General features: G+C 43.7%; 1 protein-coding gene across 1 annotated transcript in view; it reads right to left on the bottom strand.

Moving 5' to 3' along the window:
• Positions 1–5,120: 5,120 nt before the first annotated feature.
• Positions 5,121–26,038, bottom strand: part of NDUFS6 (NADH:ubiquinone oxidoreductase subunit S6) — a 47,696-nt gene continuing 26,778 nt past the window's right edge. Inside the window, exons 3-4 of the mRNA XM_069730506.1 lie at positions 16,285–16,407; positions 5,121–5,262 (exon numbers count right to left, since the gene is read on the bottom strand). Of these exons, the coding sequence (XP_069586607.1) occupies positions 5,194–5,262; positions 16,285–16,407 (192 nt within the window). The 3' untranslated portion in view covers positions 5,121–5,193. The remainder of the gene's footprint in view (positions 5,263–16,284; positions 16,408–26,038) is intronic.

Raw genomic sequence — 26,038 nt, 5'->3', positions numbered from 1 at the left:
TTTTACAGCCAAAATGTTAAGCCCCGGATTGTACATTTTTATATGGGTATATGGGAAAATAGGTAAAAATTGCACCAAAATTTGTCACAAAATTTCTGTTGAATGTAGAAATACCCAATATGTGGCTGTACAGTACTGCAAAGCCATACGGCGAGACTCAGGAGGGACAGAACACTATTTGTGTCTGGAGTGCAAGTCTTCCTAGACTAGATTGCAGACTCTATACAAAACCCGTAAGTGCTGGAAGAGCAGAATCCCTCAAGTGACATCATTGTGGAAATTATACCACTGCCAAACATGTGGATACTAAATGTGGTTCAGGCACACTAGGGCTCAGAAGGGTGGGAGGCATCTGGATTTGGGAGTGCAGAATTCACTGGATTATTTTTTTTTTTTTGGGGGGGCATAGCACTTTTCCAGAGCCAATGTACTACCAGTAATGTGAAAGCATCCCATATTGATATTTCAGCACCTCCTGCGCGATCATGCTGTGATCGATCAGTCAGACTGACTTGACTACAGGGACCCAAGTTTTGAGACCGTTGACATGAGTCCCTGCACCTCTTCCAGGGCCACTCAGCTGTCACTGAACCATCACTGCGCGTTTACACGCAGTGACAGTTTAAAGTTATGACAGACATAGCACGTAATGGTGCAGGAACTGACACCCGCTAATAACGTGCTATGTCCGTCATTAGGCGTTAAGGGGCATAGCAGCCTATCAGGGGTGCCAATATACTTATAGGGGAAGCCCACATTGTAAAACCAGTTACGGGTCATGAGCACTACTAAACGGCTGTGATCATGGTATTAGGATAGCTATTCAGATCAAGGCCATCTATGTAGTACATAGATCCTGATCATGTGCACTGATGCTCCATTTATTCTTAATGGGATCGCCGAATCAGCGGCTCTTCAGCGTTCCCATAAGAATGAAAGAACGAATGAGTGAATGAATGAAGCAGCAGTGCACATGGTCAGGTTCTGTGTGAGTATCAGCAGTAAGACTACCCATCAATTGGGAAGTTCTCATCTATACTGTGGACAGAGGATCATTTCCAAACTTGAGAATACCCTTTAACCCCTTCATGACCCAGCCTATTTTGACCTTAATGACCTGGCCGTCTTTTGCAATTCTGACCAGTGTCCCTTTATGAGGTAATAACTCGGGAACGCTTCAACGGATCGTAACGGTTCTGAGTTTGTTTTTTCGTGACATATTGGGCTTCATGTTAGTGGTAAATTTAGGTCAATAATTTTTGCGATTATTTGTGAAAAAAATTGAATTTTGGCTAAAATTTTGAAAATTTAGCAATTTTCAAATTTTGAATTTTTATTCTGTTAATCCAGAGAGTCATGTGAGACAAAATAGTTAATAAATGACATTACCCACATGTCTACTTTACATCAGCACAATTTTGGAAACAAAATTTTTTTTTGCTAGGAAGTTATAAGGGTTTAAATTTGACCAGCGATTTCCCATATTTACAACGAAATTTACAAAACCATTTTTTTAGGGACCAGCTCACATTTGAAGTCAGTTTGAGGGGTCTGTATGGCTGAAAATACCAAAAAGTGACACCATTCTAAAACTGCACCCCTCAAGGTACTCAAAACCACATTCAAGAAGTTTATTAACCCTTCAGGTACTTCACAGCAGCAGAAGCAACATGGAAGGTAAAAATGAACATTTAACTTTTTAGTCACAAAAATGATGTTTTAGCAACAATTTTTTTTATTTTCCCAAGGGTAAAAAGAGAAACTGGACCCCAAACGTTATTGTACAATTTGTCCTGAGTACGCAGATACCTCATATGTGGGGGGGAACCACTGTCTGGGCGCACAACAGGGCTCTGAAGGGAAGGAGCGCCATTTGACTTTTTCAATGAAAAATTGGCTCCAATCTTTAGCGGACACCATGTCGCGTTTGGAGAGCCCCTGTGTGCCTAAACATTTGAGCTTCCCCACAAGTGACCCCATTTTGGAAACTAGACCCCCCAAGGAGCTTATCTAGATGCATAGTGAGCACTTTGAACCCCCAGGTGCTTCACAAATTGATCCGTAAAAATGAAAAAGTACTTTTTTTTCACAAAAAATTTATTTTAGCCTCAATTTTTTCATTTTCACATGGGCAACAGGATAAAATGGATCGTAAAATGTGTTGGACAATTTCTCCTGAGTACACCGATACCTCATATGTGGTCACAAACCACTGTTTGTGCACACGGCAAGGCTCGGAAGGGAAGGAGCGCCATTTGACTTTTGAATGAAAAATTAGCTCCAATCTTTAGCGGACACCATGTCGCGTTTGGAGAGCCCTTGTGTGCCTAAACATTTGAGCTTCCCCACAAGTGACCCCATTTTGGAAACTAGACCCCCCAAGGAGCTTATCTAGATGCACAGTGAGCACTTTGAACCCCCAAGTGCTTCACAAATTGATCCGCAAAAAAATGAAAAAGTACTTTTTTTCACAAAAAATTTCATTTAGCCTCAATTTGTTCATTTCCACATGGGCAACAGGATAAAATGGATCCTAAAATTTATTGGGCAATTTCTCCTGAGTACACTGATACCATGTGGGGGTAAACCACTGTTTGGGCACGCGGCAGGTCTCGGAAGGGAAGGAGTGTCATTTGACTTTTTGAATGAAAAATTAGATGCAATGGTTAGCGGACACCATGTCGCGTTTGGAGAGCCCCTGTGTGCTTAAACATTGGAGCTCCCCACATGTGACCCCATTTTGGAAACTAGACCTCCCATGGAACTAATCTAGATGTGCGGTGACCACTTTAAACCCCCAAGTGCTTCATAGAAGTTTATAACGCAGAGCCATGAAAATAAAAAATCATTTTTCATTCCTCAAAAATTATTTTTTAGCCTGCAATTTTTTATTTTCACAAAAGTAACAGGAGAAATTGGACCCCAAAAGTTGTTGTCCAGTTTGTCCTGAGTAAGCTGATGCCCCATATGTGGGGGGGGGGGGGGGGACCACTGTTTGGGCACACGTCGGGGCTCAGAAGGGAAGTAGTGACTTTTGAAATGCATACTTTGATGGAATGGTCTGAGGGCGTCACGTTGCGTTTGCAGAGCCCCTGACGTGCCTAAACAGTAGAAAGCCCCCACAAGTGACCACATTTTGGAAACTAGACCCCCCAAGGAACTTATCTAGATATGTGGTGAGCACTTAGAACCCCCAAGTGCTTCACAGAAGTTTACAACGCAGAGCCGTGAAAATAAAAAATCATTTTTCTTTCCTCACAAATGATGTTTTAGCAAGCAATTTTTTATTTTCACAAGGGTAACAGGAGAAATTGGACCCCAATATTTGTTGCCCAGTTTGTCCTGAGTACACAGATACCCCATATGTGGGGGTAAACCACTGTTTGGTCACACATCGGGGCTCGGAAGGGAGGGAGCACCTTTTGACTTTTTGAACGCAAGATTGGCTGGAATCAATGGTGGCGCCATGTTGCGTTTGGAGACCCCTGATGTGCCTAAACAGTGGAAACCCCTCAATTCTAACTCCAACACTAACCCCAACACACCCCTAACCCTTATCCCAACTGTAGGCATAACCTAATCACAACCCTAACCCCGACACACCCCTAACCCCAACACACCCGTAACCCTAATCCCAACCCCAACCCTAACCCTAACCCCAACCCTAATCCTAATCCCAACCCTAACTACAACTTTAACCCCAACACACCCCTAACCCTATCCATAACCCTAACCACAAGCCTAATCTTAACCCTATTTCCAACCCTAGCCCTAAGGCTATCTGCCCACGTTGCGGATTCGTGTGAGATTTTTCCGCACGATTTTTGAAAAATCCGCAGGTAAAAGGCACTGCGTTTTACCTGCAGATTTACAGCGGATTTCCAGTGTTTTTTTGTGAGGATTTCACCTGCGGATTCCTATTGAGGAACAGGTGTAAAACGCTGCGGAATCTGCACAAAATTGACATGCTGCGGAAAATACAACGCAGCGTTTTCGCAAGGTATTTTCCACACCATGGGCACAGCGGATTTGGTTTTCCATAGGTTTACATGGTACTGTAAACCTGATGGAAAACTGCTACGAATTTGCAGCGGCCAATCCGCACCGTGTGCACATACCCTAACCCTAACCCTAGTGGAAAAAGAAAAAGAAAATGTTTTCTTTATTTTATTATTGTGGCTACCTATGGGGGTGATAAAAGGGGGGGGGGGTCATTTACTATTTTTTTTTTATTTTGATCACTGTGATATAACCTATCACAGTGATCAAAATATACCTGGAACGAATCTGCCGGCCGATTCGGCGAGCGCACTGCGCATGCGCCCGCCATTTTGGAAGATGGTGGCGCCCAGGGAGAAGACGGACGGACAGCGGGAGGCCCGGTAAGTATGAGGGGGGGGAGATCTTAGCATGGGAGGTGGATCGGAGGACGGGGTGGCATCGGAGCACGGGGGGGAGCGGGCAGGACGGGGGAGCAGACAGAACGACGGAAGGGAGCTGAGCACCGGACGGATGACCAGGGAGGAGATCGGTGGTGGTGGGGGGGTACATCAGTGTTTCCAGCCATGGCCGATGATATTGCAGCATCGGCCATGGCTGGATTGTAATATTTCACCAGTTTTTTAGGTGAAATATTACAAATCGCTCTGATTGGCTGTTTAAAGTGAAACTGCCAATCAGAGCGATCGTAGCCACGGGGGGTGAAGCCACCCTGGGCTAAAGTACCACTCCCCCTGTCCCTGCAGATCGGGTGAAATTGGAGTTAACCCTTTCACCCGATCTGCAGGGACGCGATCTTTCCATGACGTCACATAGGCGTCACAGGTCGGATTGGCACCGACTTTCATGACGCCTACGTGGCGTCAAAGGTCGGGAAGGGGTTAAAGTACTCTCTTCTTTCAAGACTGCAAAATTAACACTAGAGCTGATTGTATACAAAAATAAACTCCTGGCACTGAATGCCACGCATTTGGCTTGCGGCATTACAACAAACTATTTTATTGATATGGGAAAATTTCATTCTCAAATTTCTTTGTGCAACATCTACCATGTGATACAATTGTAATTTTAAGAAGGCTGAAATAAAAACCGAAGTGGAATTAAAAAAAGAATATGCAAAGTCTGGTTAAACAGATAGATTTAATAGTTAAAGATCTGACAAATGCGATATACAATTAAACTAATGTTTGACGACTAATGATGATGCTTCTGTTTAAACTGAAGTCCACAGTATCCACATGTTCCAGTTTTTGTTTCTTTGTCCTGTTGGGAGGAAAAAGAAAGAACCCATCGTTAATTTGGTCTTCATTAGCACAAGCACTACTATGAATAAGGCCGAAGAGTTATATTCAACGTGTAATATGTTTATAAAGCAAGAACTCAACAGTGTAAACTTAATAAACTTCTCCGGTTATTAAAGGGAAGGTACGGCGTTTGTAGATCATTAATAAATCAATGTAATGTAGCATAACATGCTGTTTTAAACAAGTTTTAAATGAATTTGAAACATATTTCGTATGTTATAGGAGTTTAAAGAAGGCACCGGGGGCTGACATCTTGCATTCACAGTAGCAGCACGACACTATCAGTGTCACCCCATGGTCAAAGAAGATAACAGACTGACTCCGACCCTATCGGTTGTAATGGAACTGTGACTGCTGTGAAATGGGCACGCCTCTGTGGGCTGCACAGTTCACAGTAGTGGGAGTATTCTGCTGCCATATTCATGGAGCCCTCGGATCTGCTAACATAAGCAGTACTGCTTCCAGCAGAACAGATCCTAGATTGACAGATGGGAGTAAAATGCAGCAGAAAAGTAAGGGCAGAATAGCAGAGAGGAACAGTGTACCATTATTGTAGCAGTGCAGGAGCTGTGATTAATCCCTTCCTAAGGTAAGATAAGGAGCTGCAAGGGGGGGGGGGGGGGTCTGCAGTGAATGGCCAGACATTGTGGAGGGCCCAGGAAGGTGGTGAGAGAATCATGTTATCTGGGTGAGATAGACTGATGGGGGAGAGAGAAATAATAACTGCTGGTGATATATTACAGGGTAGTCACCCGCAAAATGATGCTACTCTTCATTCTGCTCAAGGGATACTAGACCACCCAAAAGGGGAGGGAAATGGTTTACTGCCCCACTTTTGCTGCTAACAGTACAGCTGGTGAGTCTAAAACGGAAAACGCTCCCCTGTTGTGAATTCTGTGGCAGAGCTCCCTCCTGTGGTCACAAGTGGTACTTCGGCTGATTCTCTCTGTGAGCTTCCGTTGGTGGAGGAAAGTGGTACTGCGGCTTCTGAGTTTCCTTCCTCAGGTGATGTGGTGAAGTCGTTAGGTGCTGCTCTATTTAACTCCACCTTGTGCTTTGATCCTGGCCTCCAGTCAATGTTCTAGTATTGGACCTGTTTCCTCCTGGATCGTTCCTGTGGCCTGCTGCTCTGCATAGCTAAGTTCTGCTTTGCTATTTTGTTTGCTGTTTTTTTCTGTCAAGCTTGTCTATTTGTTTTTTCCTGCTTGCTGGGAGCTCTGGGACGCAGAGGGTGTACCTCCGTGCCGTTAGTTCGGTACGGAGGGTGTCATGATCCCAATGGCAGGGGATCACAAAAGGACAAGCACAAAAAACAAAACAAGCTCTAGGGTGATGGAAACTGAGCTGACCGCGATCCTGAACCTAACACACAACTAGCTGTAGCCGGGGAACGTGCCTACGATGATTCCTAGACGTCTCGCGCCAGCCGAAGGACTAACTTGCCCTATTAGAAGAAACACAGACCTCTCTTGCTTCCAGAGAAACACCCCACAGAAATAGCAGCCCCCCACATGTAATGACGGTGAAATGAGAGGAAAGCACATACGTAGTTATGAAAACAGATTCAGCAAAATGAGGCCCGCTAAAGCTAGATAGCAGAAGATACAAAAGTGAACTGCGCGGTCAGCGAAAAACCCTACAAAAAAACCATCCTGAAATTACTTGAACTCATGTGCCAACTCATGGAACATGAGGAGTAATATCAGCCCACTAGAGCAACCAGCAAAAAGGAATCACATATCTGCAAGCTGGACTAAGACAAAAATTAAGCAAAACGTGGAACAGGAAAATCAAAAACTTAGCTTGTCCTGAAGATTACAGAAGCGGGAAGCAGAGGTAACAAGACACACTGATTACATTGATAGCCGGCGAGGAAATGACAAGAAAGCCAGGTTAAATAGGAAACTCCCATATCCTGATAGAACAGGTGGACACCAGAGACCGCAGAAAACACAAGTCACCCAGTACCATCTGTAACCACCAGAGGGAGCCCAAAAACAGAATCCACAACAGTGCCCCCCCTTGAGGAGGGGTCACCGAACCCTCACGAGAACCACCAGGGCGACCAGGATGAGCCCTATGAAATGCACGGACCAAATCAGCAGCATGAACATCAGAGGCAACCACCCAAGAATTATCCTCCTGACCATAACCCTTCCACTTGACCAAATATTGGAGTTTCCGTCTGGAAACACGAGAATCCAAGATCTTCTCCACAACATACTCCAATTCTCCCTCCACCAGCACCGGAGCAGGAGGTTCAAGTGAAGGAACAACAGGTACCTCATACCTCCGCAACAACGACCGATGGAACACATTATGAATAGCAAACGATGCCGGGAGATCCAAACGAAACGACACAGGGTTAAGAATTTCCAAGATCCTATAGGGACCGATGAACCGAGGCTTGAACTTAGGAGAAGAGACCTTCATAGGAACAAAACGAGAAGACAACCACACCAAGTCCCCAACATGAAGTCGAGGACCCACGCGGCGACGGCGATTAGCAAACTGCTGAGCTAACTCCTGGGACAACTTCAAATTGTCCACCACATGACTCCAAATCTGATGCAACCTATCCACCACCATGTCCACTCCAGGACAATCAGAAGGCTCCACCTGACCAGAGGAAAAACGAGGATGAAACCCCGAATTACAAAAGAAAGGAGAAACCAAGGTAGCAGAACTAGCCCGATTATTAAGGGCAAATTCGGCAAGCGGCAAAAAGGTAACCCAGTCATCTTGATCAGCAGAAACAAAACACCTTAAATAAGTTTCCAAGGTCTGATTAGTTCGTTCCGTCTGGCCATTCGTCTGAGGATGGAATGCAGACGAAAAGGACAAATCAATGCCCATCTTAGCACAGAACGTCCGCCAAAATCTAGACACAAACTGGGATCCCCTGTCAGAAACGATGTTCTCCGGAATCCCATGCAAACGAACCACGTTCTGAAAAAACAGAGGGACCAACTCAGAGGAGGAAGGTAACTTAGGCAAGGGTACCAGATGAACCATCTTAGAAAAGCGGTCACACACAACCCAGATGACGGACATTTTTTGAGAGACAGGGAGATCCGAAATAAAGTCCATGGAAATGTGCGTCCAAGGCCTCTTCGGGATAGGCAAAGGTGACAACAATCCACTGGCCCGAGAACAGCAAGGCTTAGCCCGAGCGCAAACTTCACAAGACTGCACAAAAGAACGCACATCCCTCGACAAGGAAGGCCACCAAAAAGACCTGGCCACCAAGTCTCTAGTACCAAATATTCTAGGATGACCTGCCAACGCAGAAGAATGAACCTCGGAGATGACTCTACTGGTCCAATTATCCGGAACAAACAGTCTTTCAGGCGGACAACGATCAGGTTTATCCGCCTGAAACTCCTGCAAAGCACGTCGCAAGTCTGGGGAGACAGCCGACAAAATCACCCCATCCCTAAGGATACCAGTGGGCTCAGAATTTCCAGGGGAGTCAGGCACAAAACTCCTAGAAAGAGCATCCGCCTTCACATTCTTTGAACCTGGCAGGTATGAAACCACAAAATCGAAACGGGAGAAAAACAGTGACCAACGAGCCTGTCTAGGATTCAGACGCTTGGCAGACTCAAGGTAAATCAGATTTTTGTGATCAGTCAAGACCACCACACGATGTCTAGCACCCTCAAGCCAATGACGCCACTCCTCAAATGCCCACTTCATGGCCAAAAGCTCCCGATTACCAACATCATAATTCCGCTCAGTGGGCGAAAACTTTCTAGAAAAGAACGCACATGGCTTCATCACCGAGCAATCGGAGCTTCTCTGCGACAAAACCGCCCCCGCTCCAATCTCGGAAGCATCAACCTCAACCTGAAAAGGAAGCGAAACATCTGGCTGACGCAACACAGGAGCAGAAGAAAACCGGCGCTTCAGTTCCTGAAAGGCCTCCACAGCCGCAGGAGACCAATCAGCAACATCAGCACCCTTCTTAGTCAAATCCGTCAAAGGCTTAACAACACTAGAAAAATTAGTTATGAAACGACGATAAAAATTAGCAAAGCCCAAGAACTTCTGTAGACTCTTAAGAGATGTAGGCTGCGTCCAGTCACAAATAGCCTGAACCTTGACGGGATCCATCTCAATAGTAGAAGGGGAAAAAAATATACCCCAAAAAAGAAATCTTCTGGACTCCAAAGAGACACTTTGAACCTTTTACAAACAAAGAATTGGCCTGCAGGACCTGAAACACCTTCCTGACCTGCTGAACATGGGACTCCCAGTCATCAGAAAAAACCAAATCATCATCCAAATACACAATCATAAATTTATCCAGATATTCACGGAAAATATCGTGCATAAAGGACTGGAAGACAGAAGGAGCATTAGAAAGTCCAAAAGGCATCACCAAATACTCAAAATGGCCCTCAGGCGTATTAAATGCGGTTTTCCACTCATCACCCTGCTTTATCTGCACAAGATTATACGCACCCCGAAGATCAATCTTAGTGAACCATTTAGCCCCCTTAATGCGAGCGAACAAATTAGTCAACAATGGCAAAGGATACTGATATTTGACTGTAATCTTATTCAAAAGACGGTAATCTATGCAAGGCCTCAAGGAACCATCTTTTTTGGCCACAAAAAAAAAAACCTGCTCCCAAAGGGGACGAAGATGGACGGATATGTCCCTTTTCCAAGGACTCCTTAACATAATCCCGCATAGCAGTATGCTCTGGCACTGACAGATTGAACAAACGTCCTTTAGGAAATTTACTGCCAGGAATCAAATCTATAGCACAATCGCAATCCCTGTGAGGAGGAAGCGAATTGAGCTTAGGCTCCTCAAAAACATCCCGATAATCAGACAAAAATACAGGAACCTCAGAAGGAGTAGATGAAGCGATAGAAATCGGAGGTGCATCATCATGAACCCCCTGACATCCCCAGCTTAACACAGACATCGTTTTCCAGTCCAAGACTGGGTTATGAGTTTGTAACCATGGCAGACCAAGCACTAAGACATCATGTAAATTATACAGTACCAGGAAGCGAATCACCTCCTGATGAACGGGAGTCATACGCATGGTCACTTGTGTCCAGTACTGAGGTTTGTTCATAGCCAAAGGTGTAGAGTCAATTCCTTTCAAAGGAATAGGGACTTCCAGAGGCTCCAGACTAAACCCACAGCGGTTGGCAAATGACCAATCCATAAGACTCAGGGCAGCGCCTGAATCCACATAGGCATCGACGGAAATGGCTGATAATGAACAAATCAGAGTCACAGACAGAATGAACTTAGACTGTAAAGTACTAATGACAACAGACTTATCAACCTTTTTTGTGCGTTTAGAGCATGCTGATATAACATGAGCTGAATCACCACAATAAAAACACAACCCATTTTTCCGCCTATAGTTTTGCCGTTCACTTCTGGACTGAATTCTATCACATTGCATTGTCTCAGGTGCCTGTTCAGAAGACACCGCCAAATGGTGCACAGGTTTGCGCTCCCGTAAACGCCGATCAATCTGAATAGCCATAGTCATAGACTCATTCAGACCTGTAGGCGCAGGGAACCCCACCATAACATCTTTAATGGCCTCAGAAAGGCCATCTCTGAATCTTGCAGCCAGGGCGCACTCATTCCACTGAGTAAGCACCGACCATTTCCGAAATTTCTGACAATATATTTCTGCTTCATCTTGCCCCTGAGAGAGAGCCAATAAAGCTTTTTCAGCCTGAATCTCTAGGTTAGGTTCCTCATAGAGCAAACCCAATGCCAGGATCCCCTGGTGCCAATGCAAATGCCCAATTCTGAGGGTTACCCCGCAGGAAAGATATAACAATTTTAACTTGCTGAGCAGGGTCTCCAGAGGAGCGAGATTTTAAAGAAAGAAACAACTTGCAATTGTTCCTAAAATTCAGAAAACTAGATCTATCTCCAGAAAAAAACTCTGGGATAGGAATTCTAGGTTCAGACACAGGAGCATGTACAACAAAATCTTGTATATTTTGAACCTTAGCAGCAAGATTATTCAGGCTGGAAGCCAAACTCTGGACGTCCATGATAAACAGCTGAGGTCAGAGCCATTCAGGGATTAAGAGGAGGTAAGACGCAGCCAGGCTGCAATTAAGGCTAGGCAGCAAACTCTGAGGGGAAAAAAAAAAAAAAAACTTCCTCAGACTACTTTTCCTCCTACTTCGGCCAATACGATTACCACTTTTTGGCCGGCTATACTGTCATGATCCCAATGGCAGGGGATCACAAAAGGACAAGCACAAAAAACAAAACAAGCTCTAGGGTGATGGAAACTGAGCTGACCGCGATCCTGAACCTAACACACAACTAGCTGTAGCCGGGGAACGTGCCTACGATGATTCCTAGACGTCTCGCGCCAGCCGAAGGACTAACTTCCCCTATTAGAAGAAACACAGACCTCTCTTGCCTCCAGAGAAACACCCCACAGAAATAGCAGCCCCCCACATGTAATGACGGTGAAATGAGAGGAAAGCACATACGTAGTTATGAAAACAGATTCAGCAAAATGAGGCCCGCTAAAGCTAGATAGCAGAAGATACAAAATTGAACTGCACGGTCAGCGAAAAACCCTACAAAAAAACCATCCTGAAATTACTTGAACTCATGTGCCAACTCATGGAACATGAGGAGTAATATCAGCCCACTAGAGCAACCAGCAAAAAGGAATCACATATCTGCAAGCTGGACTAAGACAAAAATTAAGCAAAACGTGGAACAGGAAAATCAAAAACTTAGCTTGTCCTGAAGATTACAGAAGCGGGAAGCAGAGGTAACAAGACACACTGATTACATTGATAGCCGGCGAGGAAATGACAAGAAAGCCAGGTTAAATAGGAAACTCCCATATCCTGATAGAACAGGTGGACACCAGAGACCGCAGAAAACACAAGTCACCCAGTACCATCTGTAACCACCAGAGGGAGCCCAAAAACAGAATCCACAACAGGAGGGTCTTTTTGCCCCCTTTGCGTGGTTTTAGTAGGGTTTTGTGTTGACCGCAAAGTTACCTTTCCTATCCTCGCTCTGTTCAGAAAGTCGGGCCTCACTTTGCTAAATCTATTTCATCTCTACGTTTGTCTTTTCATCTTTACTCACAGTCATTATATGTGGGGGCTGCCTTTTCCTTTGGGGTATTTCTCTGAGGCAAGGTAGGCTTATTTTCTATCTTCAGGCTAGCTAGTTTCTCAGGCTGTGCCGAGTTGCATAGGGAGCGTTAGGCGCAATCCACGGCTGCCTTTAGTGTGTTGGAGAGGATTAGGGGTTGCGGTCAGCAGAGTTTCCACGTCTCAGAGCTCGTTCTATGTTTTTGGGTTATTGTCAGGTCACTGTATGTGCTCTGACCTCAATGTCCATTGTGGTACTGAATTACCTTATCATGACACTCCCCCTAGTGGTTATATATATTAATATATATTTCTTAGGCTAGTTTCACATTTGCGTTTAAAAACGCAGCGTTTAAAACGCAAACGGAGGTGGTGAAAAGAACGCATGTAAACGCGTACAAACGCTGCATTTTTTAGACGCATGCGTTTTTGCATGCGGTAAAAAAATGCGGCGTTTTTACGCGTTTACATGCGTTTTTCCTGCGTTTGCGTTTTTGGTACACATGATGCGAAATTTCACAAGAGAAAAATCAAGATCCAGACACCGCCAATGGGACTACAGAGGGCGTGTGACATGACTCTGTGGACCAAAATATGGAAAAATTGTAGCTCTCAAAATGTGGTAACGCAAAAAATATTTTTTTGAATAAAAAGCGTTTTTAGTGTGTGACAGCTGCCAATCATAAAAATCAACTAGAAAACCCACTATAAATAGAAATGGCTAGGGTTAGGGTTTGGATCCCTAGGGTTAGGGTTTGGATCCCTAGGGTTAGGGTTTGGATCCCTAGGGTTAGGATCACTAGGGTTAGGGTTAAGATTAGGGTTTGGATCCCTAGGGTTAGGGTTTGGATCCCTAGGGTTAGGGTTTGGATCCCTAGGGTTAGGGTTAGAGTTTGGATCCCTAGGGTTAGGGTTTGGATCCCTAGGGTTAGGGTTTGGATCCCTTTATCACCTTGATGGTGGGGGGTGGCTTATCAGTGTGTAGACTTGTTTTTCTCTATGGAAACGCATGCGTTAAAAAACGCAACCAAACGCATGTGCTTAAAAACGCATGCGTTTACATAGACAGCAATACGTTTTTTTGCGGCAAGAAAACGCCTCTAGAAATTACTACATGTTGCATTTCCGCAACAAAACGCAAGCATAGAAACGACGTATGCGTCGTCAAATGCGGCAAAACGCATACAAAAAAACGCATGCGTTTTTAATGTTAAATATAGGAAAAAAACAGCATGCGTTTTTTTGCGTTAAAACGCAGCGGCAAAAAACGCAAATGTGAAACTAGCCTTATATAGAAATGTTTGCAAACAGTGCAAACATTGCATTAATACATTTTAATTACTATTTTAAGCTTAATTTAAAAAGAAAAAAAAAAAAACCTGTAAGTAAACTGGTGGCACATTCCCTTAAAATATTTAATTCCTCTGTTAGCTCATGGAAAGGATAATTTACCATTAGAATAATAAAAAAAAATGCTCACATATACTCATTATCATGCCCCCTTGTGTTAACACCACCCAAAAAATGCAATGGATAGCAAATCAAAAGCAATGTATGTGAAAGTAGTAACAATAAAAATGAGAGCTCGCCACCTTTAAAAAAAAACAAAAAAACAAAAAAAAAACCCTTACACAGCTCCATCAACAGGAAAAAAAATATGCTTGCTTTGCACCATAATCTGATCTCGAAGAATCATATTGCCAAGTCATTTTTACAAACCAATACTATATTTTTTTACCATTTCATCACACTTACAAGTTTTTCTCCATTTTTCAGTAAATCATATAGTAAAATGAATTATGCTATTTAAAACTATAACTTGGTCCACGAAGTTACGTCTCTTGGAAGAAGAGTACTACAAATCGTACCTTATTTTTCGGACTATAAGACGCACCTAGGTTTTAGAGGAAGAAATTAGGAAAAAAAACTGAAGCAAAAAATGTGGTCAATTCTGTACTTAATATCCCCTATCCTGGTAAATATGGTCCCCTCATCCCCATCTTGATACACATGGGCCCCTCATCTCTATCCTGGTATGCATGGCCCCCATCCTTAACGTGGAATGGTTGGCCCACACCCTGGTATGCATGGCTCCATCAGAAAAGATAAAAAAAAACAACAAACCATTACACTTACCTTCCCAGTGCCCCCTCGCAGCATCTTGTTCCAATACCAGCATCTGCTTAACGCTTGTAAGCAGTGCATGGCAGGGACATCATGCGCTACTTGCAAGTCAAAGGGCAGCTGCTGGAATACTCACTGCTCTGCACAGTGCACACCCCTGCCATGCGCCACTTACAAGCATTAAGCAGCAGCTGGCAACGGAGCAGGAAACTGCGAGGGAGCGCCAAGAAGGTACGTCCTCCATTTTGATACAGGAAAGAAATATATCTTGGTACCGTGTTAGCCAGTAGATAGAAAAATATTTAGAATTGAGAATCCTCAGTGGTTGATACCTTTTAATGGCCAACTGAAAAGATGGTAATAAATTGCAAGCTTTCGAGACTACATACGTCTCTTCATCAGGCATCAGGTGTCTTTGCCTGATGAAGAGACGTATGTAGTCTCGAAAGCTTGCAATTTATTACCATCTTTTCAGGTGGCCATTAAAAGGTATCAACCACTGAGGACTCTCAATTCTAAATATTTTTCAGGAAGGTAAGTGTAATTTTTTAAAAATGTTTGCTGATGGGGCCATGCATACCAGGATGGGGGTGGGTGCCAATCATACCAGAATAAGGATGGGGCCAATCATACCAGGATGCAAAAGAGAAATAAAAATTAATTGCTCTCCATGCCCATGGGCATGGAATGCAGTAAATATTCATTTCTCTTTAGCAGCAGGCACAGGAGTTAGAAGCAACAGCCGGTTCCTGCCTGTGACTCGCTGCTCTGCCGATGCCGCTTCCCCACCACAGCCGGTACAGCCAGACTATAAGACGCACCCTCATTTTCCTCCACATTTTTGAAAAGTGCGTCTTAGAATCCGAAAAATACGGTAAGTGCAAAAATGAAAACTTGCCATGTGTAAAAGGGGTTAATATTGGGAGATGTTAATTTAAATTAAAGGTAATGGAGGGCACATTTGTAGTTTGACACTGTCTGATCTCTCCAAAACATTTAGCATAAAGCATGGGACGTACCGGTGTATCACACCCCACATTCCATCTCTCTACTGTTTCTCGGTCAACCTGAATACCTAACAGAAGTTTCCAACCATCTTGTCTTGATTAAAGCCGCCTTGTAGTTGTATCAGTCTGGACATGGTAAACTACATGGGGTACAATAATGCTGTCAAGAGTTTTTGATTAGCGATGTCTTATGAGAGTAGTAGTCAATCACACAACCAAATGACAGCACCCATTACTATTTCAAATACCAAACTAAACACTGTATGGAGCAGTCATGTGGTGATTTGCTGGAAGACTGACCAACATGAAAAACATAAATGTACTTGTACAAACCGCAATCTAAGAACTGAAGCAATTAATAGTAAAACTGCAGGAGAAGCTGGCATGTGGCACTTTATTGCTACATGTATGATGGTACCCTAACCAGGAAAATTCATTTATTTTACTCACTTATATACTGCCATTAATGCCACAACGCTGTACAGACATTATCGATACTGTCCGCACTGGGACAATTCTTTATCAGTATGTCTTTGGAGTGTGATAGGAAACCCAAACAAACACAGGGAGAACAAACAAATCCCTTGTAGATGTTGCCCCTGGAGGTAATTGAGCTCAGTACCCCCAGCGCTGCAAAGCAACAGTGCTAACAACTGAGCCACCCTGCTGCCCACTACATCTGCATTAACCCATTTATCGCAGTGTCCATTGGGTAGGTGTGAACTCACCAAGTTGATATACACTTTGGGATGGCCTAAAGCTCCACCTCCACCATCACAGGATACTATTCGGTTTTCTGCTTCATTTACGGGTTGCTCAGCAATCAAGTTAATCGCAAACTTCTCATTTACCTGCAAAAACAATCGGTGCTGTCAATAATAAAATAAAAACACAAAAGTTTTTCTACTAAGCACCGACACTAATGCATTGTCTAAACACTACTGACTACCTGCTCATTCCTGCACCCTGTAAACATGCTCTGCTTTTAGTACACATTTCTTAGACGCAAAATATCCCAATAATTAAGTTGGATAATGAAAAATAAACTCGTTAAAAACCACAATCTTTTTTTCCTATTTCATTGCATTGCTCTGCAGTCCTAAGTACTTGTGTCTGCTGAGCATAAGTCTGTGTGTCTCCTTACAGGGGGATTCTTAATAGGTGCATTAAAATGATGTACTGTTTCCATCTGCTCGTGCTGATGGATAAGACGGCTAACCGCACATAGGCTGTGTTACAGTTTAAAGTAATGTGATGTCTCAGTGACTGACAACACAAATACCTTCCAGGTTACTCTGGCAGACATCAAGGCACCGACTGTGGCAGCTGAAAGACCCCATCTACCTACTTTGTGGGACGGCCATGCGATGCCTTGACACTTCTGAATGACAAAAGGGCCATACTACTGTCACTTAATGCACGGCTCTCAAGGCATGGATGACCTTATTATTAATGCTTGGTCTCTGAAAATCAATCCTACTGGAGAAATCCGCACGCATCCTTTCTAGCAGATAAATGAGCAGGGATGGAAAATAAAATATTTGCTGCGCTCGAAGAAAAGAACAAAGTGGTCAACAAATAGTACAGAACATGCTCCGCATTGTCAATCACCTTCATCTGATAAAACAGCGAGAATTCGGTTATCAGTTCCTGTCTGCTCACTTCAATCTAGGTTTAAGGCTGGTAATGGGTAACATACTTCACACTATTACCTGAGGGCTACAGAGTGAATTAATGGCAAGTACTTAACACGTCTCTGCTAAACATGCTCTAGAGAACACCATGGTAAATGGAAGCTGACCATTTCACTGGCACCACCTTCTGTTTATGCATCACATTTGTTTTCTACCAAATTGTCTATTGCACCCACATGGCCTGCCATACATATTACCAAGATCCCCCAGACTGTTTGCTGATGAGAGCCGAAAGGTCCAGTGGCCATACCACGACCAACACCCGATGTCTGCAAGATAACACTGTCCCTCTGACTTTACCAGAAGTGGATGACACCCCCAATTCACGCCTCGCAAACCTAGCAGTAGTGACAATCAGCAAATGATCAGAGTATTATTATTAGACATTTTTATAGGGCCATTTATTCCATGGAGCTTTACATGGGAAAGGGGCAGACATAGACGAGCACAATAAGCAAGAGCAAAACAAGGCATACCCAAGTACAGAAGGGGAGAGGACCCTGCCCGCGAGGGTCACAGTCTACAGGTAATTTCTGATGCAATTTTATGTTCTTCACTAATAAATGAAAAACCAACCAATTTGTCATCAAACTTTTTAAGAATTTGATCTTAATTAAGATACCATATGTTCTCAATTTTTAACTTTTTTTTTATTCCTTCTCATTCATGTAGGAAATGCTAGGAGAGATGTTGAAACACTTGAAGCCCCAAACAGAGGTTTCTTCGAAGGCTTGTTTGGAGGAGGTGCACAGTCATTGGACAGAGAAGACCTCTGGGAGTTTTAGTTAGCTGAGAATTATCAGGAAAGTGAGATGCACGTGCACCAATCTTCTGATTATATTTGCAAGGCTGTCTGGGTCCATCCATATTAATGAAAGGCAGCATGGCAATGTTAGGAGCCACATATCGGGAGCTGGACATTGCCTGGAGATGCCTAGTGGACTGCTCAGTGCTCAATAGCATAACACCCAGATCTTTTTAGAAGGTATGCCCAACTGACGGATGCAGCAGTAGGGATGGTAAAAACAAAATTGTTCATAAAAACAAGGCGATATCAGTTCTACATAGGGAAATCTCGAGGGTTCCTTTAACAGGACAATGAGTTTATTTAATTCATTTATAAAAAGAGGCAACCTACACATCTCCTCTGGGACCTGCCCCCATGACGCCGGCTTCCATCACCAGGTCCTGCTGTATTCATTCTGTGGGAGTCACTGGTGATGGAGTAAAAGTCAGGATCAGAAGCTCTGGTCGGTGCAGGCTCTGTTCAGCCACTGATACTAGGGTGGCTGGTACCTGTAGTGCAGTCTAGTCTGACAGTATAGGTGTGTGCGCTGTCTAGATGGCACAATAAACTCACTGCTTTGATCAATTGGAGAACAACACACCCTACAAATTCTCCAAGCTTACTGCTGGGAGCTGAGAGCTCTGGTTTTACTAGCCCTGGTTCACGTTAATTTTGATTCTTATGTCTTTTGATTTTGTGCCTTGTCTGTCCTCCTGGATCTGACCCAGATCCTTGAGGACTCATTTCAGCTTACACTAGACAGCAGCTATTCTGTGGCCCCAACCCAGGTGTCCTTGTATAAGCCCAGATCTCTGTACAGTGGTTAAAGGCCAGGGCAACCCCTGGTGTGTGATCCATGGAATGGTAAGCACCAACACTGTCGATGGTAGCCATTTGTAGAACTGCCAGCCGAACATTAACTGTATTCCCATTATGCATACACATTCAGCTCTAGTATACATGAGCTGAATATGTATGTATAATGGGAAATATATGACACATACACAGCAATGATGCCTAAAGTAGTTCTATTACAGATGTTATGTGCAGGTGACTTTACAGAGGCACTATCTCCGTGCTGCTCTGTACTATGGTATCTTCGGTGTGTTGTACATCGCTGTTGTAGAGCTTACTCACCAAAGTAGAAATGTTCATAGGAGAACAGCTAAACAATCCATATAAGAAGTAGGCAGAGCAGCACAGTATCTCATCTCCCGAGATCTTGGTGCCGAGATCTCCATCTGCGCCACCACCGACAGCCATTTTCCTCGAGTCCACTGCACAATAAACCGTGTAAGTGCAGGGGCACTGGGCTTTCACAAAATGTCGGCAGAGCTCCCGAAACAACCGAATACCAGCAGCGGCTCACATTAGAACACCCCCTCATCCCAGCCTGCGGCAACCCTCCACACTTGACTCCTCCAGCAGCGACCCTGGGACCCTGCTCCACCGCAGCCACCACCGCCAGTAAGCAATAAGGCTGTGTGCACACATTGCGGATTTTTCGCGTCTTTTCACTATAAAAATGCAATAAAAACGCATAAAATACGCATACATATGCATCCCATCATTTAGAATGCATTCCGCAATTTTTGTGCACATGTTGCGTTTTTTGCCACGAAAAAAATGCATCGCGGTAAAAAATGCAGCATGTTCATTAATTTTGCGGATTTCCCACTATATTATTGCATTGGGAACTTCCGGAAAAAAAAAAATGCAAAAAATCTGCAAAAAACGCGCAAAAACGCAATATAAACGCATGCGGATTTCTTGCTGAAAATGTCCAGTTTTGTTCAGGAAATTTCTGCAAGGAATCCTAACGTGTGCACATAGCCTTAGACGCATGGATTATAACAAGCACCACCATTATATTAAAACGTTTTTTTTTCCTAATTTTCTCCTCAAAATTTGGGGTGCGTTTTACAATCCGATGCGTCTTATGATCCGCAAAATACGGTAATTGCTGTGCAAAAAGGCAAATATTTTCTGTTGCTTGTTTGCTGCCAACAAATTCCTAGAGATGCAGAAATTTCTGCAATCAAATACACTGTGTGCACACACCCTTTGTTCACAGATTTGTCAGTATCTGTGTAACTTGCTAATTATGTAATCGATACAACTTGATATTTTACAGATTTAAATCCGTTCCTCAGATCAAACGTGCATCAGATTTTTCTTCCACAGCATAAAACCTCATCCATTTTGGTACTAGTTTAATCTGCAGAAAATTTTCTGATCACAAATCAGGGTGTAACAGTCACTAAGCTTTCGTCACATCTGAACATAGCCTAAAGGTTAAATGAATCTCACGGCGTTATTTACCAAATCACGGAAAAATCAGTTTTAGCAGCAGCTTGCATATGCGAGGTTAAATGTCAGTGCATCTGTTAAAGCTCAAAGATGACAATAACAAGCCAACCTGGTGGCATGGCCACTTTGCTCAAGGACATCACCGCTTAGAGGTCAACTGTGGGAGCAGCAGCACTGGAGAGCAGATTCCTCTGGCAGGCTTGCCTTCCTTTATGGTGGCTTTCCAGTGCAATCCTTTATATTGTAAAAGTAGGAAGGAATAGTTTCACAAGCATTTGATGTGCTCACCTACTGATGACATCCAGTCTAGTGGTGTATACAAAATATCTTTTACAGTGTCAAAAAAATGCGTCATTGAATTAGTGACAGAAAGAGGTTCAGAAACCAGCTCACCTCACCTAATAATAATCTTTATTTTTATATAGCGCTAACATACTCCGCAGCGCTTTGCAGTTTGCACACATTATCGTTGCTGTCCCCAATGAGGCTCACTATCTAAATTCCCTAGCAGTATGTCTTTGGAATGTGGCAGGAAACCAGAGTTCCTGGAGAAAACCCACGGAAATACTGGGAGAAACATACAAACTCATTGCAGATGTTGTCCTTGGTGGGATTTGAACCCAGGACCCCAGCGCTGCAGGGCTGCAGTGTTAACCACTGAGCCACCGTGCTGCCCCTACTCTGTCCTAGTTGTGCAGCAGGGAAACGTGTGACCACACTTGTGCAAACAGGAGAGAAAAAAAAAAACAAAGGGAAAATTAAAATTCAAGTGTTAATTTAAAAAAAAAATTGTTAAAACATGAATCCACAGCGCAGAGAGTTTCTAATGCATGCAGACGTTCTTTGTAAAAGTTTTCCTTTTTTTCATCCTTCAGTTAGAACTGGATTGGTCATCAGTGCTAGCACAGTGATAAATATATGACAAATTTAAAGGAAATCTGGCACTATAAACAGCTCAGCTGAGTCTGCGCATGACTGCTAGGTAGTAGATCACTGAACACATGAGAACCCAATACCAATAGGCCAAACTTCATTATAGCCAATATTAATTTTATTACATTTTTAAAAATGATTTGATTTCTGATAAGCTGCTACTAGTATACATGCTACAATAAGATTGATGAAGTATTAGCAGTTAAAGGGGTTGTCTGGGCAGAAATTATTGATGCCCCATCAATAGGATAGGTCAACAATGTAAGCCCGCAAGGGCAGGGTCCTCGCCCCTCTGTATCAGTCCGTCATTGTTAGTTTGTTTACTGTATGTGATATTTGTAACTTGTATGTAACCCCTTCTCATGTACAGCACCATGGAATCAATGGTGCTATATAAATAAATAATAATAATAATAATAATAATAATATCTGCCCCTTACCGTAAGTCCGCTGCCTTGGAGTAACCCTTGACTCTGCCCTGTTCTTCAAACCGCACATCTAAGCTCTCTCCACCTCATGTCGCCTCCAGCTCAAAAATATTTCCAGAATCCATACTTTCATCAACCGTCAATCTACTTAAATGCTCGTGCATGCTCTATTCATCTCCCGCCTCGACTACTGCAACATCCTTTTCTGTGGCCTCCCTGCTAACACCCTTGCACCTCTCCAGTCCATCCTTAACTCTGCTGCCCGAATAATTCATATCTCTCCTCGCTACTCCTCCGCTTCCCCCCTCTGCAAATCTCTTCACTGGCTCCCATTCCCTCAGCGTATCCAGTTCAAATTACTAATACTGACCTACAAAGCCATCCACAACCTGTCTCCTCCATATATCTCTGAACTAATCTCCCGATATCTTCCCTCATGTAATCTCCGGTCCTCCCAAGACCTCCTTCTCTCCTCCACACTCCGCTCCTCACCTAACCACCTCCAAGACTCCTCCCGAATATCCCTCATCCTCTGGAATTCTTTGCCTCAACACATACGACTATCAACCGCATTCGGATCCTTCAGACGGAACCTGAAAACCCACCTCTTCAGGAAAGCCTACAGCCTGCACTGACCCCGCTGCCTCCTCACCACTACCGAAGCTACCGCCTCACCAACATCAGAGCTGCTGCAACCCTCAACCTATTGTCTCCTTCCCCACCATCCTCTAGAACGTAAGCCCGCAAGGGCAGGGGCCTCTTCCCTCTGTATCAGTCTGTAATTGTTAGTTTGTTTACTGTAAGTGATATCTGTAATTTGTATGTAACCCCTTCTCATGTACAGCACCATGGAATCAATGGTGCTATATACATAAATAATAACAACAATATGAGATCAGTGGGGTCTAACACCATGCACCCCCACTGTCAGAGGAAAATAAAATGTAAACCCCTAACATATCTCTAGAGAGGTGACATATCCCCCCTCACATTAAACATATGGGAACGATAGAAAACTAATTGTAACTGGAAAAGAGCTAACACTTCAACCTCTTTGAAGTAAGAACAGAGCGACTAAATAAAACAAGGAAGATGAGCAAGGGAGCAAACACATCATCTCCTTTAAAGCAGCGGGATCCTGCAGTGGCCAGGTAATTAAGACAGGAAAATTTACTCTGGGAACCAGATAAAAAAATGGACAGTTGTTTACACAAAGGAGAAAACTGCATCCCCAGGCAGAAACATCTCATGAAAGGATCTGTGGCACACCAGCCAATGCCAGTGTCCAGATATGAATATTGGGGTTTGCATCAATCTGATATTTTTGGGATATACATGGTTGGTGTCAAGCGAAGAAACACATGACGCATTCACTCACAATCACCACGGGGCCACTAAAACCCTCCAACTTATCGGTCCTATAGATGATGTGAACCAGGCCATGTTTGATCTTTATGTAACAGTAAAATCATGATAGGAAATATGACGTCAATATCTATCAGTAAGTTGGGGATCCCATAAAATGCTAACAGACCCAATACATTCCACAATCCGCACCCACATGAGCTCATCAAGGGAAGGTATGTAGGTGTAACTGAGCTAATAAAATCATAGAAGCAGTATTTGGTCTAGGTCATTTGTTAGTCCTTGGAACACATAATTCACACAGGGTCCTGTCAATTTTCCCAATCGGAGTGCTTCCCTCCACTAAGCTCAGAGCCATTTTCATGACCAGGTTTAGTAGTTTTCTAAAGTTATTTGTTTTATTTCATGCAACTGTATACAGTTAGGGCCAGAAATATTTGGACAGTGACACAATTTTCGCGAGTTGGGCTCTGCATGCCACCACATTGGATTTGAAATGAAACCTCTACAACAGAATTCAAGTGCAGATTGTAACGTTTAATTTGAAGGGTTGAACAAAAATATCTGATAGAAAATGTAGGAATTGTACACATTTCTTTACAAACACTCCACATTTTAGGAGGTCAAAAGTAATTGGACAAATAAACATAACCCAAACAAAATATTTTTATTTTCAATATTTTGTTGCAAATCCTTTGGAGGCAATCACTGCCTTAAGTCTGGAACCCATGGACATCACCAAACGCTGGGTTTCCTCCTTCTTAATGCTTTGCCAGGCCTTTACAGCCGCAGCCTTCAGGTCTTGCTTGTTTGTGGGTCTTTCCGTCTTAAGTCTGGATTTGAGCAAGTGAAATGCATGCTCAATTGGGTTTAGATCTGGAGATTGACTTGGCCATTGCAGAATGTTCCACTTTTTGGCACTCATGAACTCCTGGGTAGCTTTGGCTGTATGCTTGGGGTCATTGTCCATCTGTACAATGAAGCGCCGTCCAATCAACTTTGCAGCATTTGGCTGAATCTGGGCTGAAAGTATATCCCGGTACACTTCAGAATTCATCCGGCTACTCTTGTCTGCTCTTATGTCATCAATAAACACAAGTGACCCAGTGCCATTGAAAGCCATGCATGCCCATGCCATCACGTTGCCTCCACCATGTTTTACAGAGGATGTGGTGTGCCTTGGATAATGTGCCGTTCCCTTTCTTCTCCAAACTTTTTTCTTCCCATCATTCTGGTACAGGTTGATCTTTGTCTCATCTGTCCATAGAATACTTTTCCAGAACTGAGCTGGCTTCTTGAGGTGTTTTTCTGCAAATTTAACTCTGGCCTGTCTATTTTTGGTATTGATGAATGGTTTGCATCTAGATGTGAACCCTTTGTATTTACTGTCATGGAGTCTTCTCTTTACTGTTGACTTAGAGACAGATACACCTACTTCACTGAGAGTGTTCTGGACTTCAGTTGATGTTGTGAACGGGTTCTTCTTCACCAAATTAAGTATGCGGCGATCATCCACCACTGTTGTCATCCGTGGACGCCCAGGCCTTTTTGAGTTCCCAAGCTCACCAGTCAATTCCTTTTTTCTCAGAATGTACCCAACTGTTGATTTTGCTACTCCAAGCATGTCTGCTATCTCTCTGATGGATTTTTTCTTTTTTTTCAGCCTCAGGATGTTCTGTTTCACCTCAATTGAGAGTTCCTTTGATCGCATGTTGTCTGCTCACAGCAACAGCTTCCAAATGCAAAACCACACACCTGGAATCCACCCCTGACCTTTTAACTACTTCATTGATTACAGGTTAACGAGGGAGACGCCTTCAGAGTTAATTGCAGCCCTTAGAGTCCATTGTCCAATTACTTTTGGTCCCTTGAAAAAGAGGACGCTATGCATTACAGAGCTATGATTCCTAAACCCTTTCTCCGATTTGGATGTGGAAACACCAGGGTTACTTACTGGCAACAGGTTTTTCCGGAACCCATGACGGCACACCTGAGAGAGGGGATCTGCCCAGCCAGGACAGGAAACCCTACTGAAAATAAAAGGGCGGTACCTCTCCCTCGCTTCAGTTGGTTTTCAGAGCATGAGAGGCCCCCCTGGTTAGTACACATGGCAATCCAACACCACATCATATTAACTAAAAAAGCACCCAAAACAATAGTGCACACCGAAAAGGTGATAAAGGGGGGGAATATACAGGTGCCGTCATGGGTTCCGGAAAAACCTGTTACCAGTAAGTAACCCTGGTGTTTTCCCTTCCCCCATGACGGCACACCTGAGAGACTTTTGTAGAATGAAACCTTAGGGAGGGACCACCGCTTGGAGTACCCTTCTACCAAAGGTTAGGTCAGCAGAGGAGGAAAGGTCTAGCCGGTAGTGCTTGAAAAAAGTTGAGGGTGAGGACCAGGTAGCAGCCTTGCAAATTTGATCAATTGATACCTCAGCCTTTTCCGCCCAGGAGGTAGCCATGGCTCTGGTAGAGTGAGCCTTGATGCCTTCAGGAACCGGAGTGCCACCCGCAGAGTAGGATAAACCAATGGCCTCCCTAATCCATCTAGCAATAGTACTTTTAGCTACCCCACACCCTCTTTTGCTACCCTGAAAGGCTATGAATAGGGTTTGGTCTTTCCTCCACTGACTAGTCATAGATATGTATTGTAACATAGATCTTCTCACATCTAGCATGTGGAACTTTTGTTCCCCTGGATTTCTAGGATTACTACAGAAAGATGGTAAGGTAATCTCTTGACTCCTATGGAACTTTTGAACCACCTTGGGGAGATAGGCCGGGTCTAGTCTTAGAACGATCCTGTCATCAAAAACCTGAGTATAAGGAGGGGATATTGACAGGGCTTGCAAATCACTTACCCTACGTGCCGATGTTAAGGCTACTAGAAGAACTGTTTTAAGGGTAAGTAACTTAGGTGATAACTCCTGTAAGGGCTCGAAATGGTGTTTAGTTAGAGC

This window comes from Ranitomeya imitator, chromosome 6 (genome assembly GCF_032444005.1).
Source record: "Ranitomeya imitator isolate aRanImi1 chromosome 6, aRanImi1.pri, whole genome shotgun sequence".
Taxonomy (NCBI): domain Eukaryota; kingdom Metazoa; phylum Chordata; class Amphibia; order Anura; family Dendrobatidae; genus Ranitomeya; species Ranitomeya imitator.
This window is presented reverse-complemented; position numbering and strand designations above follow the sequence as displayed.